General features: G+C 42.4%; 1 protein-coding gene across 9 annotated transcripts in view; it reads right to left on the reverse strand.

Moving 5' to 3' along the window:
- Nucleotides 1-1,818: 1,818 nt before the first annotated feature.
- LOC309715795 (homeobox protein PKNOX2-like) overlaps nt 1,819-13,440 on the reverse strand; it is a 106,926-nt gene continuing 95,304 nt past the window's right edge. For all 9 annotated transcript variants that reach the window (XM_082549209.1, XM_082549210.1, XM_082549214.1 and 6 more), the window contains 4 exons: nt 7,043-7,162; nt 6,829-6,905; nt 5,122-5,300; nt 1,819-3,712 (listed from right to left, as the gene is read on the reverse strand). In XM_082549209.1, coding sequence (XP_082405335.1) covers nt 3,450-3,712; nt 5,122-5,300; nt 6,829-6,905; nt 7,043-7,162 — 639 coding nt within the window. In that variant the 3' untranslated portion in view covers nt 1,819-3,449. The remainder of the gene's footprint in view (nt 3,713-5,121; nt 5,301-6,828; nt 6,906-7,042; nt 7,163-13,440) is intronic.

A 13,440-nucleotide genomic window follows, 5' to 3' on the forward strand; every position in this document is an offset into this window, starting at 1 on the left:
GGGAGTTCAGCCATCTGGTAGGGGCTATAAGTAGAGCTGCTACTCCTTCCACATTGAAAGGAGCCAGTTAAGGTGGTCTGGCATCTGATATTCCATGCCATGTAAGGGAGGTGGCTAACAAATGCACCATTCTGTAGTCGGTATCTAAGCCATTCTTATTAATGATCTTACTGAAGAGGGAGGCCTATGCAGAACAACAGTGGGGGTAGAGCACTTCCTTGTTCCTTGTCATTTGATGGTGACTTGTGTTATTGGCTTGAAGTCCACCTCTAGTGTTGTTTGCCACATCCCAATTGAAATCCTGATACTCTAAGAGTCCTGTTGATTTTCTATACTTCTAAATTTTCCCGAATCCATGTATGTGCATTGAGTTGTAGTTGAGGCTTTCTTGTAGTCAATCTAGGCAGTGCACAGGTTGGTCAGTCTGGTCTTACAGTCTCAACCAACTGCTCACTCTACCAGTTGCTGATGTTTTGCTCCTCTTGCATTTCTGCCAATTCTCTTCTGTGTCCTGTATTAGTATTGACCCATGTGGCAGTTCAACTTAGCCACTATGATGGCTGACAGGAGCTTCCATGTTGTGCTGAGACAGGTCCCTTCTGGGGAACCTTAGGGATCAGGACTTTTGGGCTTTTGGTTAGCAAAGGCCCAACACTTAGCAGCTGGTTCATTTATCCATGGAGAAGGAGAATATGTAATTTACTCATTGGAAGGTTAGCAGTTCAATTCCTAGCTGCTCAAGTCTGTGTGCCAAATATCCTTGGGCAAGATACTAATCCACTACAAGAGAGTAGAAAAGTGCTATATAAGTGCTATATAAGAATCAGTCAATTTACCATTACACCCAGATTGGATGATTGATTTGCATATATGGACTGTTACAGGCTTCCACCACATATACATATAGGCAATACTTCTACTGTAGCTATATCCATCCATTCTATGATAAATTCAAATGAATCTATCTAGATTCTTACATTCACATTTGATTCCACTTGCTCTCAAATTGGTATTTGCACTGTTCAGAAAAGACCTCTGGCTATTGTACTCATCTAATGTGTTGCGCATGAACTCCATGCAGAATAATTATTGAACAAATGCTATAATGTCTGAAGCACTTTTTTATTAGACCACTTGTGTAAATATGGCTGTGTCTTCCCTCCCACATATTTCCTCTCCCATGCATTTTGACCATTGCTCCCTCAAAAAAAAAAAAAAGTCAAGTAGCTAATCATCTCACTACATGTTACCTCTGCTAAGTAGGTCCTATGTGACTGCTATAGTTCACATTTCTCGTGCCATAAAATATGGCTAAAGGTGGAGTAACAAAGGTGAACAATAACAGAGATTTAAGTGATGCAATTAGAGTTTGACCTTCTATGGTGAGGTTGAAAACAATGCAGGAAGGCAATTACATATATAAGCCATGTCAAAAAAAAAAAAAAAAAAAGCAATACAGTGATTTACTCAAAGAGGCCACAATTCAGGAGATTGTGGGTTTGTTTATGGTAGCTGGCTGAGAAGGTGGGCGAGCATTTGGGTGGGCATTTTCCAGCGAGTTAAATCACAGGCTTGAGATATAACGAGTGGGTGGAAGGCTATACATGATAGGACAGGCAAGTGGGAGAAGTTAACCAATAAGTAATCTGAAAATTATTGTGAGGATGGTGAAGAAATGTTATACTCTCTTTTGTAAAAATGATTTACAGGTTATTGTATCGAAATATTAATGAATCAAACTGCCTCCCTCTATGAAAAGTCAGAGCCCTGCATGTGTTTGCTCAGCTCAAACAAATGCAGAACTTCCACGAGTCAAAATCAGTACCTTTACATGTTTAATTATTAAAAGTGATCTATTGAAACACAATAGATTATGACAACAACAAAGTTTACAAATGAAACAGAAATATTCCCCTAGTCTGTTGCTTGCTCTGGAAGATTCATTTAAAACTTTTTAAAAAGTTTAAAAAAAAAAGAAGAATAACAGGAAACATACTTCACAATGAACACTCAGAACATTCAATATAACAGTTTTTTTCTTTTTCTAGACATCTTCACATTAGAGATGAGTGATTCCATTTGTTTTAATACAAAACAGGGGGCTGAAATCGATTCACAGCTTCTTTAAAAGCCTTCACATAAAATGGAAAGATAGGTTACTACTGAGTCTCTTCCCTTTTTTATGTTTTTCTCAAAAATGTCTTCCATCAAAAAGAAGTCAGTGTCAGTACATGACATTTTTTTCCAAAGTCACTAGGCATCTCTGCGTGATTTCTCTCAGTGTTGAGTCTGTATGACCGGCACGCTCTTGATCTCTGACAGAACTGATCAAGGTCACAGAAATACGCAAGTAGTTTTCAAAGAGTTGGTGGTTGGAGTTAGGTACATATGTGCATGGCCACCTGCTTTTTCAACACCCTTATCCAGAAAATGTCATGGACAACATGAAGTCTGAAGCTACACACAAAAAATTGAATAAATATGCAAACCCTCAACACCAGAATACAAACATAGGAAAAATCCAATATACATACTATATGTGCAGTCAGTATACACTGGTTTAGTACAGCTGTTTTTGCTCATGGGGAGAGAGAAAATAAACCAAGAGTGTTGTAAAAGTCATGCGGCAGCAGTAAGTCAAGTGTTTTGCTCATGAGGAAGAAACATGTCAGATGAGAGTGCTGTTAAACCTGAGAACCTATGAGTCATTTAAAACGTGTGAATGATGTCCCAGAGTGGAAGCCAGCAGTCACTTCAACAAATATTTGAAATGTATTACACACACATCCTTTCCTTTATTTTGTCTTCTCACTCTTATTTTAGGAAGTGAAATGACACATTAGCTGCAAAGTGAAACTGTGGTCTGTCAATTGAAAATAAAGGGCACTTTCAGATGAAAAAAAAACTGATAAAAACGGCTGCAGCCCTTTTAGTAACTAATTTCAGATGACAAAATATTACATTCAATTAAGTAGTTGCTAAAACATACAGTCAAAATAGATTTTCAGTTCTTTAATCCATGTAATGCTTTTCCTCATTGTTTGTTTCAAAAAAAGAAAAAAGAATCAGTTCCTGTAAAAGCACCAAACATCTTTAAATGCTGCTTTTAAACGTACTCAATTTCAAACCTATTAGTTCCTGTGTCATTCCTCTCCATAAATAACCAGAGCTATAAAAATGTGCTACTCTCCAGAAAGTTCATGAGTTCACTACATAGGAACATACTGTGTTAAAATGCAATAACACAATTCAGCATTAAACTAATATTTTTCCTATAAACATGATGGTCATTGTGTTTGATTAGAGTCTGTGGTAAAGAACTAATACGTGCGTAAATGCTCTCTAGAGTCACTCGGCATTAGAGGCGTACTATTTGAGTTTCAATGAGGCTGTATTAAGTTCACAACTGAGATCAGCGTTCATAAAGTCTGTCAGTTGCCCCTGGCAGACTACTCCAGTTCCTCTCTGTGCTCCATGCTAAGATCTCTCCTTCCCACTCCCTGGCTGGACAGCTGCCTCCCCCTGTCATCTTCCTCCTCTCCATCCTCTTCCTCATCGTCCTCCTCTATGCCTTCCTCCTCCTCTTCCTCCTCCTCTTCATCCTCTTCCTCAGTGCCGTCCATTGAGTCATCGGCTCCGAGCATGGCTTGCTGCATGGCCAGGGTGGCTGAATCTGAGGATAGTGACTGGAGACTGTCCATACTCAGTGGGTCTGAAGCGAGGCCAGAAAGAGGGTAGGGAGAAGAGGGGTTATAATGTGACAGATACATTTAAAAAATAATAATGTAGGCAGAGGAAGATAGACCTTTTTATTTGTCTGTGCATGCTTCAGTATTATTTAGAAATTTCACTTAGCCAATATTCAGAGTGGCTACAGGGCCAGAGACTCAATTTTGGGAGCCACCTGAAAAAAACCATCCCATATGGAAAAGATATATATAAATCTTATAAAGTTTGTATCTGTCTTGTGTGAAACTTGTATGAAAAGCATACAAGAGTGACAACAGATATAAGATCCCTTGAAAAATTATATAAATGAAACTTGTATGTTTTTGATACTTCCTAAAACAATATCTGAAAGTAATGAGAAAGTGGCCACTTTCATGAGTAAATCATATAAGCCTTATATGATTCACTATATGAAGTAGGCCAAATCTTATGCAAGTCTTTTATAAGTTTTTTCTATTGCTTTTCCATATGGGATCCTACACACCAGTTTGATCAATTTTACCTTGCAAAACGTTACGTAGACTTTGTCTGCCACTGAAATAAATTCTTACCCTGCCTTTTATCTATATTTGCACTCCAGTAGGGAAGCTTTCTTTTACTTGTCTATACTCGTACCAGCTGCAGTACTGTGACAGGAGATAACAAATTGCATAAGTAACTGAGGTCTACAGCCTACCGTGTAGCAGTAAAAGAAAACTATTCCCAAGAGACTTGTTTGTACACATGAGTGCAGGCTGAGCTATTGATTGATTTAGGACACATTTTTAAAGAAACTGATAGTCTAAAAAAAATTAAACAAAAGAGTGGTAATAGTGCCATCTAGTGGTTTGGATTCAAGCAGACACGCTTTTAGTTTGTTTATTTTTTTGTACAATGTGTACAATTTTACCGTTTATCAATATTCCCTCCAAATTCAAGTACATATCATAGCTATAGTGATCACTGTAGGACAAACACATCATAGTCAAGCAAGCAAAATCACAGACATTAAATTTAGACTGTATCCCATAACAGCCACAGTTGACGGCTGCTGTGTTTCTGCTGTTTGTTTTTACTGTTTCTACTACTATAATTGATTGTGTATAAAAATATTTTTCCAAACACTATATTTCAACTATATTTTAAGAGATGACATGTAAAAATTTAAATGTTCATGTATAGCTAGAAAGAGCTATTTGTGATCTTTAAATTACAAGTAAGCATCTATGGCTGGTAAATGGTAAATAGTTCTTATATGGCACTTTTCTACTCTCTTGGAGCACTCAAAGTGCTTTACAAAACAAAAATCAAGAAGACATTAAAGAAAAATTAAAAAGTAAAGGATTATTTAATGCCCAAAGAAAGCTGTTTGCTTTGCTTTGCTTTTCTTGGAAAATGTAACTGTTGGCATACTGTCTGAGTTGCTTCCTGTCTGAGATCTGTGCGTCTGCAATACACCAGCCACAATAGAGTCGGGCCAAAAGCGCTGTGTTGGACGATGCTGGGACTTCATCTTCTTCGCTTTAGGAGCTGGGTCAGGATTACTGGCATCTAACATAGGCTGAAGGATACGTCGACGAGCATTGATGAACCTGTGAAAATACCAAAGAAGTCATATTAGGAAAAGTAACACCTATGAATCCAACTTAATTACTCTGCATGTCTTTCACATATCTAATTAGTTCTACTAAACAGTACCGAGATTTAAGGAAGACATAAAATGAAAAACAAGTACACACAAAACTTTGAATATGACCATCAACACTTCAAAATGTTATCATTTGATTAAACCATACCCTAATGAAAAATTTTAATGCACTTTTATATCAAATTGTCTTTATTTATTTTTTTCTCTCTTTCTCTCTCTCTCTCTAAGGATAGACTGAAAGTCAGGACCCTCCACAGTACCATGGGAAGATAGAAGTGGCTGACACTGTGAAATTCTACTTGTGGAGAAAGCTGGACTGAAAGATAGCACTAATCATGGCAGCACAGGAACAAGCTCTAAGCACAAGATCCATAGAGGCTGGGGTCTATCACAGCAGAAAAGACCCCAGGTGGAGGTGTAAAGATGCTCCTGAGACAATTCTGGACATAACAGCAGGGTGTAAGATACTACTAGGTAGAGTATACATGAAATGCCATAACTAAGTGGCTGGCATTGTATAGTTGTACATTTGTGCTGAGTATGGTCTCCTCTATATCTCAGAAGGTTGAGCAAAGATCCTGTGGGATTTCCAGATACAGACACACTGGTAATGACAGCTGTAGTGATAGATATAGCGATGCCAAGTGGTAGCAGTATCAGGAAAAAGGAACACAAGAAACAAGAAGAGAGAGAGGGAGAGAGGGAGAGGTTGTTCCACATGTACTTGGTGTATACAACCAGGAGATGGTGCCACTGTATCAATGATGTACTCGGATATGCCAGCATAGTCAAGTTCAATTTAAAGCTTAACATTCATGCTCTGTAGAAGAAGGGCCAAAGTTTGTTCGATCTGATGTGCAGGCTGAGGTCTTTTAGTGTATGTAGGACCTTTTATGACACAGTGATTGCTACTCCAAGCTTTTATATGGTTGTCTGCTGGGGAGAAACAGTACATGGATTAAAACGCTGATGAAGAGAGCCAGTGCGCTAGACTCCACAGAGGAAGTGGGTGAGAGGAGGATGTTAGTCAAACTGATGTCTATTATGGACAACACTTCTAAAAGACTGTGGGGACCCTGAACAGGTCCCTCAGCAGTAGGACAGATCACTGTCACAGGTCCTTCATCCTGACAGCAGTCAGACTATATAATACCCACACAGGATAAATACTGTTTAAAAAATGCATATGTATACATTATCACTTCCACTGCATTTTAGCTATTTATATAAATGTGTGCATATAATAGCATTTTGGCTTTTTTGTACACTATTTTTCATTTATTTCAATTAATAATTTTCTAAAATATCTCTAAAATATCTTCACAAAACGAATTTCCCTTGCGTCGGATTAATAAAGCGTATATGTCTATGTCTAAAGAAAACTTTGTCTTACTTTTTTAAATAAAAATATGAAGCCGTGTTTTACTTTTACACATGCAACATGAGGCCTTTTTGGGATTACAAAATCTTACCAGTTGTTTACTTGCAAGAGAGTCAGACTTGTTTGTGCTGCAATCTGTCTTTTCTCATCTTCTGTTGGATATGGGTGCTGCAAGAAGTAGGAAACGACATTTCAGTTTTCAAGCAGTTTCCAGCTGTTAAAATGGAATGTGCCGCACCATAATTATGTTAAACACTGAAAAGTCTTGCCCTCAAACACAGTGTAAATGTCTGCCTGCGTCTCACCATGAGATGCTGGAAGAGCCAGGAGCGCATGATGTTGGTGGCGTGTTTGGGCAGGACTCCCCTCTTATTCTTAGACTTCTTGTCTTCACTGTCCAAAAAGGAGGACAGGTCCACATTTACCTTTATTCACAGACAACAGAAAGGAAAGAAAGAGGAAGAAAAGAAAAAAGGGAAAAGACCATAGGGCTTAGTTATTGTTGCCACGGAAACAAACTCAGACTACCAATTACCTTTTTTTTTTCCTATGGCAAGGGCAGAAACACCTCCTCAAGTGTCACCATGGTAACTGAATTTGAGTAATGATACTTAAAATATAAAGAAGCAGTACCCGTGACTAGTCTGTTATATGTGTGGTGCTTGGACTTTGAGTTTGAGTGACGCTGATGCAGAGTGGGCCTGTGTTTGCTTGGATTTTCATTGGTGTTGACCTGTAGTACACCAGCCTTTGTGTTCAGTGAGAAATCATTATTCAGATGTTACTGTTTGGAGTGTGAGTGCTGAAGGACGAGATGCTCTCAGACTATTGACAGTCTTTGACAGCCTGCATATGGATGTGTGTGAGTATGTGAGTTCATGTCTGGCTGAGACAACTAACTGCAAATATTTTTAACTGTTGTAAGAACATTTAGGTTTGCTATTTGGCGAAGAAATCATTTTTATCACAGTCATGCTTAAGATAAAGTTTGCACATGGCTTATTAGATAGTAAAGGGAAAACATCTAGTGATATTCTTCATTATTATGTTCTAATTAATGATAAATAATTCACTATTTCTAATTAAAGCATGACTTATATTGTTTTGTATTTTTTCTTTTTTTTTCCCCCGTGGTAATTTGGGCTTTTTAATAATTTCTTTGAACTGTTTTATTTATTTTTATTTTATTTTTTTTAGGATGATTGCACAGCATATAAAAAACAAGTATTCAATATTTAGGCTCAAACATTTACATACATTCACTTAAATCTTAAAAAGTGGTGCTCAGGGTTCCATCCATCTTCATCCGCTTTATCCGGGGCCGGGTCGCGGGGGCAGCAGCCTAAGCAGAGAAGCCCAGACCTCCCTCTCCCCAGCCACCTCCTCCAGCTTATCGGGGGGGAACACCAAGGCGTTCCCAGGCCAGCCGAGAGATATAATCTCTCCAGCGTGTCCTGGGTCTGCCCCGGGGGCCTCCTCTCGGTGGCACATGCCCGGAACACCAACCCCAGGAGGCGCCCAGGAGGCATCCTTGTCAGATGCCCGAACCACCTCAGCTGGCTCCTTTCGATGTGGAGGAGCAGCGGCTCTACTCTGAGCCCCTCCCGGATGGCTGAACTTCTCACCCCATCTCTAAGGGAGAGGCCAGCCACCCTTCGGAGGAAGCTCATTTCCGCCGCTTGTATCCGCGATCTCGTTTTTTCGGTCACTACCCACAGCTCGTGGCCATAGGTGAGGGTAGGGACGTAGATCGACCGGTAAATTGAGAGCTTCACTTTTACACTCAGCTCCCTCTTCACCACGACGGACCGGTGCAGCGTCCGCATCACTGCAGCCGCCGCACCAATCCGTCTGTCGATCTCCGGCTCCCTTCTCCCATCACTCGCGAAAAAGACCCCGAGATACTTGAACTCCTCCACTTGGGGCAGGAACTCATCCCAGACCCGGAGTTGGCACTCCACCCTTTTCCGGCTGAGAACCATGTGTTATGAGTGGCTGTGTGCAGACAGGAATAGGACCCAAGGTGCAGACTCCGGAGCCAGATGTGAACTCAAAACAGCTTTAATGTTAAACTCAAATATAACATAACTGGGGGAAAAAATCAAAATAAACTTACATCGGAAAACTGACAGAACACACAGCTAGGTAAGCAGTAGATCGCGACACAGACACAGAGAAACACAGGGCTTAAATACACAGAGGGAGCAATCAGGGAATGGGTAACAGGAGGGAAACACAGCTGGGGCAAATCAGGCCTAACGAGACAAGGGGAAGCGAAACCAGATACATTAACCTCAGACAAGGACCTTCAAAATAAAACAGTAAACCTGACACAGACTGAACTAAAGACACAGACTCGCACGCACTGCAACAGAGGGAACAGAGACTGACTGGAAACGGGGATATAGCAACTAAGGATACACAGAGACGCGAACTAGACAAGGGGATACAGCTGACAGGGGAGACAGAGCAACTAGAGAAGACAGAGACATAAACCATAAGACAGAACTCAAACAAACCAAAGACTAGAAATTATAAATAATATAATAAACTCAACAACCCTGGGTCAACGACCCAGGCATCCTAACAACTTGGCCTCAGATTTGGAGGTGCTGATCCTCATTCCCGCTGCTTCACACTCGGCTGCGAACCATTCCAGTGTGAGCTGGAGGCCTTCACCCGATGAAGCCAACAGAACCACATCATCCGCGAAAAGCAGAGATGAGATTCTGAGGCCACCAAAGTGAAAGCCCTCCACCCCTTGGCTGCGCCTAGAAATCCTGTCCATAAAAATTATGAACAGAATCAGTGACAAAGGGCAGCCCTGGCGGAGCCCATCACCCACCGGGAACAAGTCCGACTTATTGCCGCCAATGCGAACCAAGCTCTTGCAACGGTTGTATAGGGATCGAATGGCCCGTAACAATGGGCCAGACACCCCATACTCCCGCAGCACCTCCCACAGGACACCCCGAGGGACACGGTCGAATGCCTTCTCCAAGTCCACAAAACACATGTAGACTGGTTGGGCAAACTCCCATGCACCCTCAAGTATCCTTGAGAGGATAAAGAGCTGGTCCAGTGTTCCGCGACCAGGACGAAAACCGCATTGTTCCTCCTGTATCCAAGGTTCGACTAGCGGACGAACTCTCCTTTCCAGTACCACAGGCTAACCAAGCCCGATAGGACTCCCTCTTCAGCCTGGTGGCTCCCCTCACCTCTGGTGTCCACCATTTCGTTTGGGGATTACCACCACGCCAACCACCTTGCAACCACAGCTCAATGCAGTAGCTTCGGCAATGGGGACTCAATGTCCCCAGCTCTGCCGGAGGTGTGTGTTGAAGATCTCGCGGACTGCAGCCTCTGCTAGACGTTCCCAGCACACCCTCACTACGGGTTTAGGTGCACCAGGTCTGTCCACCGTCCTCCCGCACCACCTGATCCAACTCACCACCAGGTGGTGATCAGTTGACAGCTCAGCCCCTCTCTTTACCCAAGTGTCCAGAACATATGGTCGCCGGTCTGGTGATACGATTACAAAATCGATCATCGACCTGCGGTCTAGAGCGTCCTGGTGCCACGTGCACTTATGGACACTCTTATGTTTGAACAAGGTGTTCGTTATGGCCAAACTGTGAGAAGCACAGAAGTCCAATAACAAAACACCACTCGGGTTCAGATCAGGGAGGCCGTTCCTCCCAATCACGCCCCTCCAGGTCTCGCTGTCATTACCTACGTGAGCATTGAAGTCTCCCAGTAGGACAACAGAGTCTCCAGGTGGAGCGCCTTCCAGCACCCCACCCAGGGACTCTAAGAAGGCTGGGTACTCCGAACTGCCACTCGGCGCATAAGCGCAGATGACAGTCAGGACCTGTTCCCCGACCCTAAGGCGCAGGGAACAAACCCTCTCATCCACCGGGAAAAACCCCAACGTACCGGCAGCAAGCCGAGGCGATATTAGAATACCCACCCCAGCCCACCGCCTCTCACCGGGGGCAACTCCAGACTGAGACAGAGTCCAGCCCCTATCCAGGAGACTGGTTCCAGAGCCCAAGCCATGCGTTGAGGTGAGCCCGACTATATCTAGCCGGTACCTCTCAACATCACACACTAACTCAGGCTCCTTCCCCACCAGAGAGGTGACATTCCATGTCCCAACTGCCAGTCTTGGCAGCCGGGTATCAGTCTGCCAGGGTTTCCGCTCCTGGCCGCCGCCCGGCACACAATGCACCTGACCCCTAAGGCGCCTCCTGTGGGTGGTGGGCCTGCGGGAGGATGGGCCCATATCCCCTTTTCGGGCTGTGCCCAGCCGGGCCCCATGGACTAAGGCCCAGCCACCAGACGCTCGCCCTCGGGCACCCTCCCCGGGCCTGGCTCCAGGGCGGGGCCCCGGTAACCCTATCCCGGGCAGGGTAAACTGTTCCCTCGATGTTTTCTCCATAAGGGTCTTCTGAATCGCTCTTTGTCTGGTCCCTCACCCAGGACCAATTTGTCATGGGAGACCCTACCAGGGGGCAAAAGCCCCCAGACAACATAGCCCCTGAGATCCCCGGGACACACAAACCCCTCCACCACGATAAGGTAGCGATTCATGAAGAGGAGCTCAGGGTTCTACAGTCTATTTTAACTTAACAAGGCCAAGGTCATTTGGGGGGATTTATTTGACAGCAATAAATAAAGAATTGTAGATTTACACAAGTTGGAAGGCCTCCTGGAGTCATTAAGTTATTAATACAAATTATTTAGATCTATCAAATGAGAGGAAATTGGCTAGGATGTTCAGAAATAACACAAAACCCATTAATGCCATGAACTGAAAGCATCCCCAGAGCAAAAATAATTGATCATTGCTCTGGAGCTATTTTGCTGCTAGTGCTACATTGCACAGTGCTACATTGCACAGTGCTACATTGAATAATGAAGTTCTAGGACTACCTCCAAATTCTAAACTTCACCCCAAATGAACAGTTGGATGGTTGAAACTTGGGCACAGTTGGCCTTTCTAATAGAACAATAATCCTAAAGATCAAAACTGGTTTTGAAATACATGCAGTAGCTAACATTAAACTTCTGGAATGGCTTACCCCAAACCCTGACCTAACCCTATTCAAATCTTGTGGACTGTGCCTAAAAGCTCAGTCAGTGCCAAGAAATCAACCAACCATTTTCCTAGTATCATTCATTCCTACTATTTGGAGCCGTTTCAGTCCCCAAGACAGAGTATATTTTGTATACAAATGGGACATTGCTTGTTTTTTTCTATTAATAAATCTAACACCCCCATGGGTTAAATCCTCCTGACTAGGTCCTCTCATTGGTCCTCTAGTTTCATGTAAGTTGTATATTTTGTTGGAGGGAAATCATTATGCCCCACTATTATTAGGTTCCACGCAGAATAGTGTGGAAAGAATCCACAGACACGGAGATGCTGACCCTCACCCACCTACAACCCACATAATGCCCATAAATAGACATTCACACAGATCCCCCCTCATTCTCCCAACACAAAACAAGACTCATTACAGTTGCAGCTGTGTGTCACGTGGCTCCTTCTGTCCTGGGAGTGTGTGTGTTCCAGGAGAAAGCGAGGTTAAATTAATTGGCAGCACCGAGCCTCAGAGTGTGATTACTCGGGGCTTGTCGGCAAAGTGGCGAAGGGGCTGTGTTCAATTCCCAGCACGCATGTAGAACTCAGCACCAGCTGGGTCACTGTTACTGTCACAGAATTACATGAAACTGAGCCGCTCTTCAAACCAACACAGAACACTGTTAAATTTCTCTGCCCCATTTCTTTTCTTTTCCCCCCATTCAGAAAAGGCAAGTGTACAGCCTGTTGATTGGCTCTGCTTGGAGCCTTGGTTCCAGCATGGAGCCGTTCTTTGTCATAAATTTGTTTGAAATCTCCACAACAACAGAGTGGGCGGAGATTGTTAAAGTAAACCTTAAATTCCAAACACAATGAATTTGTAATAATTAAACTGCTGTTCATACAGATCGATATATAGCCTCTTACACCCACAACTCTATTTTCTGTAATAGAGTTATGCTATGAAATCACAATCAAGGTTAGATTACCGCTAATGCCAGACACACAATTTATTAAGAAACCACATTTTTTTATTCATGTTTTTATGTTCATCCAACTTTCATCCAATATATTTTGTCTGTTCTTCAGCTGTTGGTGTCTTAAGTCTTTGTTGTGACTGTATCTTGTACATAGACATAGGAAGGGTTCAAGTACCTGATACTCTATGCTTTAGAGGAGCCTTTGTACTCCTTCCCAAACAGAGATGAGGCGCTACACAACAAAAGAAAAGTCATAAAGGTTTGAAAAGGTGATAGTCCTCTCCTACCTAAACCACTCAAAAATTAGTCCCTGGGTATCACTCCTACAGTAAAATTATGATGATAAAGTATTTTTGCCTATATAATGACTACTTTAAAAGTCTTAGAGAAAGACAAAATGTTATACAGTATGAGTAATTTGCCAGCTTGTAGGAAGGCTGATACTGAAGGCTACTAAAGAACCTAATACTGAATGTCCTAGTCTTTTATATACGTCATAGTCAGTGGCTTTAGTAGTAGTAGTAATACCGTCATACTGTCTGCTTTGTTTATGACTACTTTGGTTAATTTCTTGTGCCTCTCTGTATTTTTTCTTGTATATTATGTGCTTCCGTGTCTATTTTTGTAGTTGTCATTA

Source organism: Aulonocara stuartgranti, assembly GCF_965226115.1.
Source record: "Aulonocara stuartgranti genome assembly, chromosome: 10".
Taxonomy (NCBI): Eukaryota; Metazoa; Chordata; class Actinopteri; order Cichliformes; family Cichlidae; genus Aulonocara; species Aulonocara stuartgranti.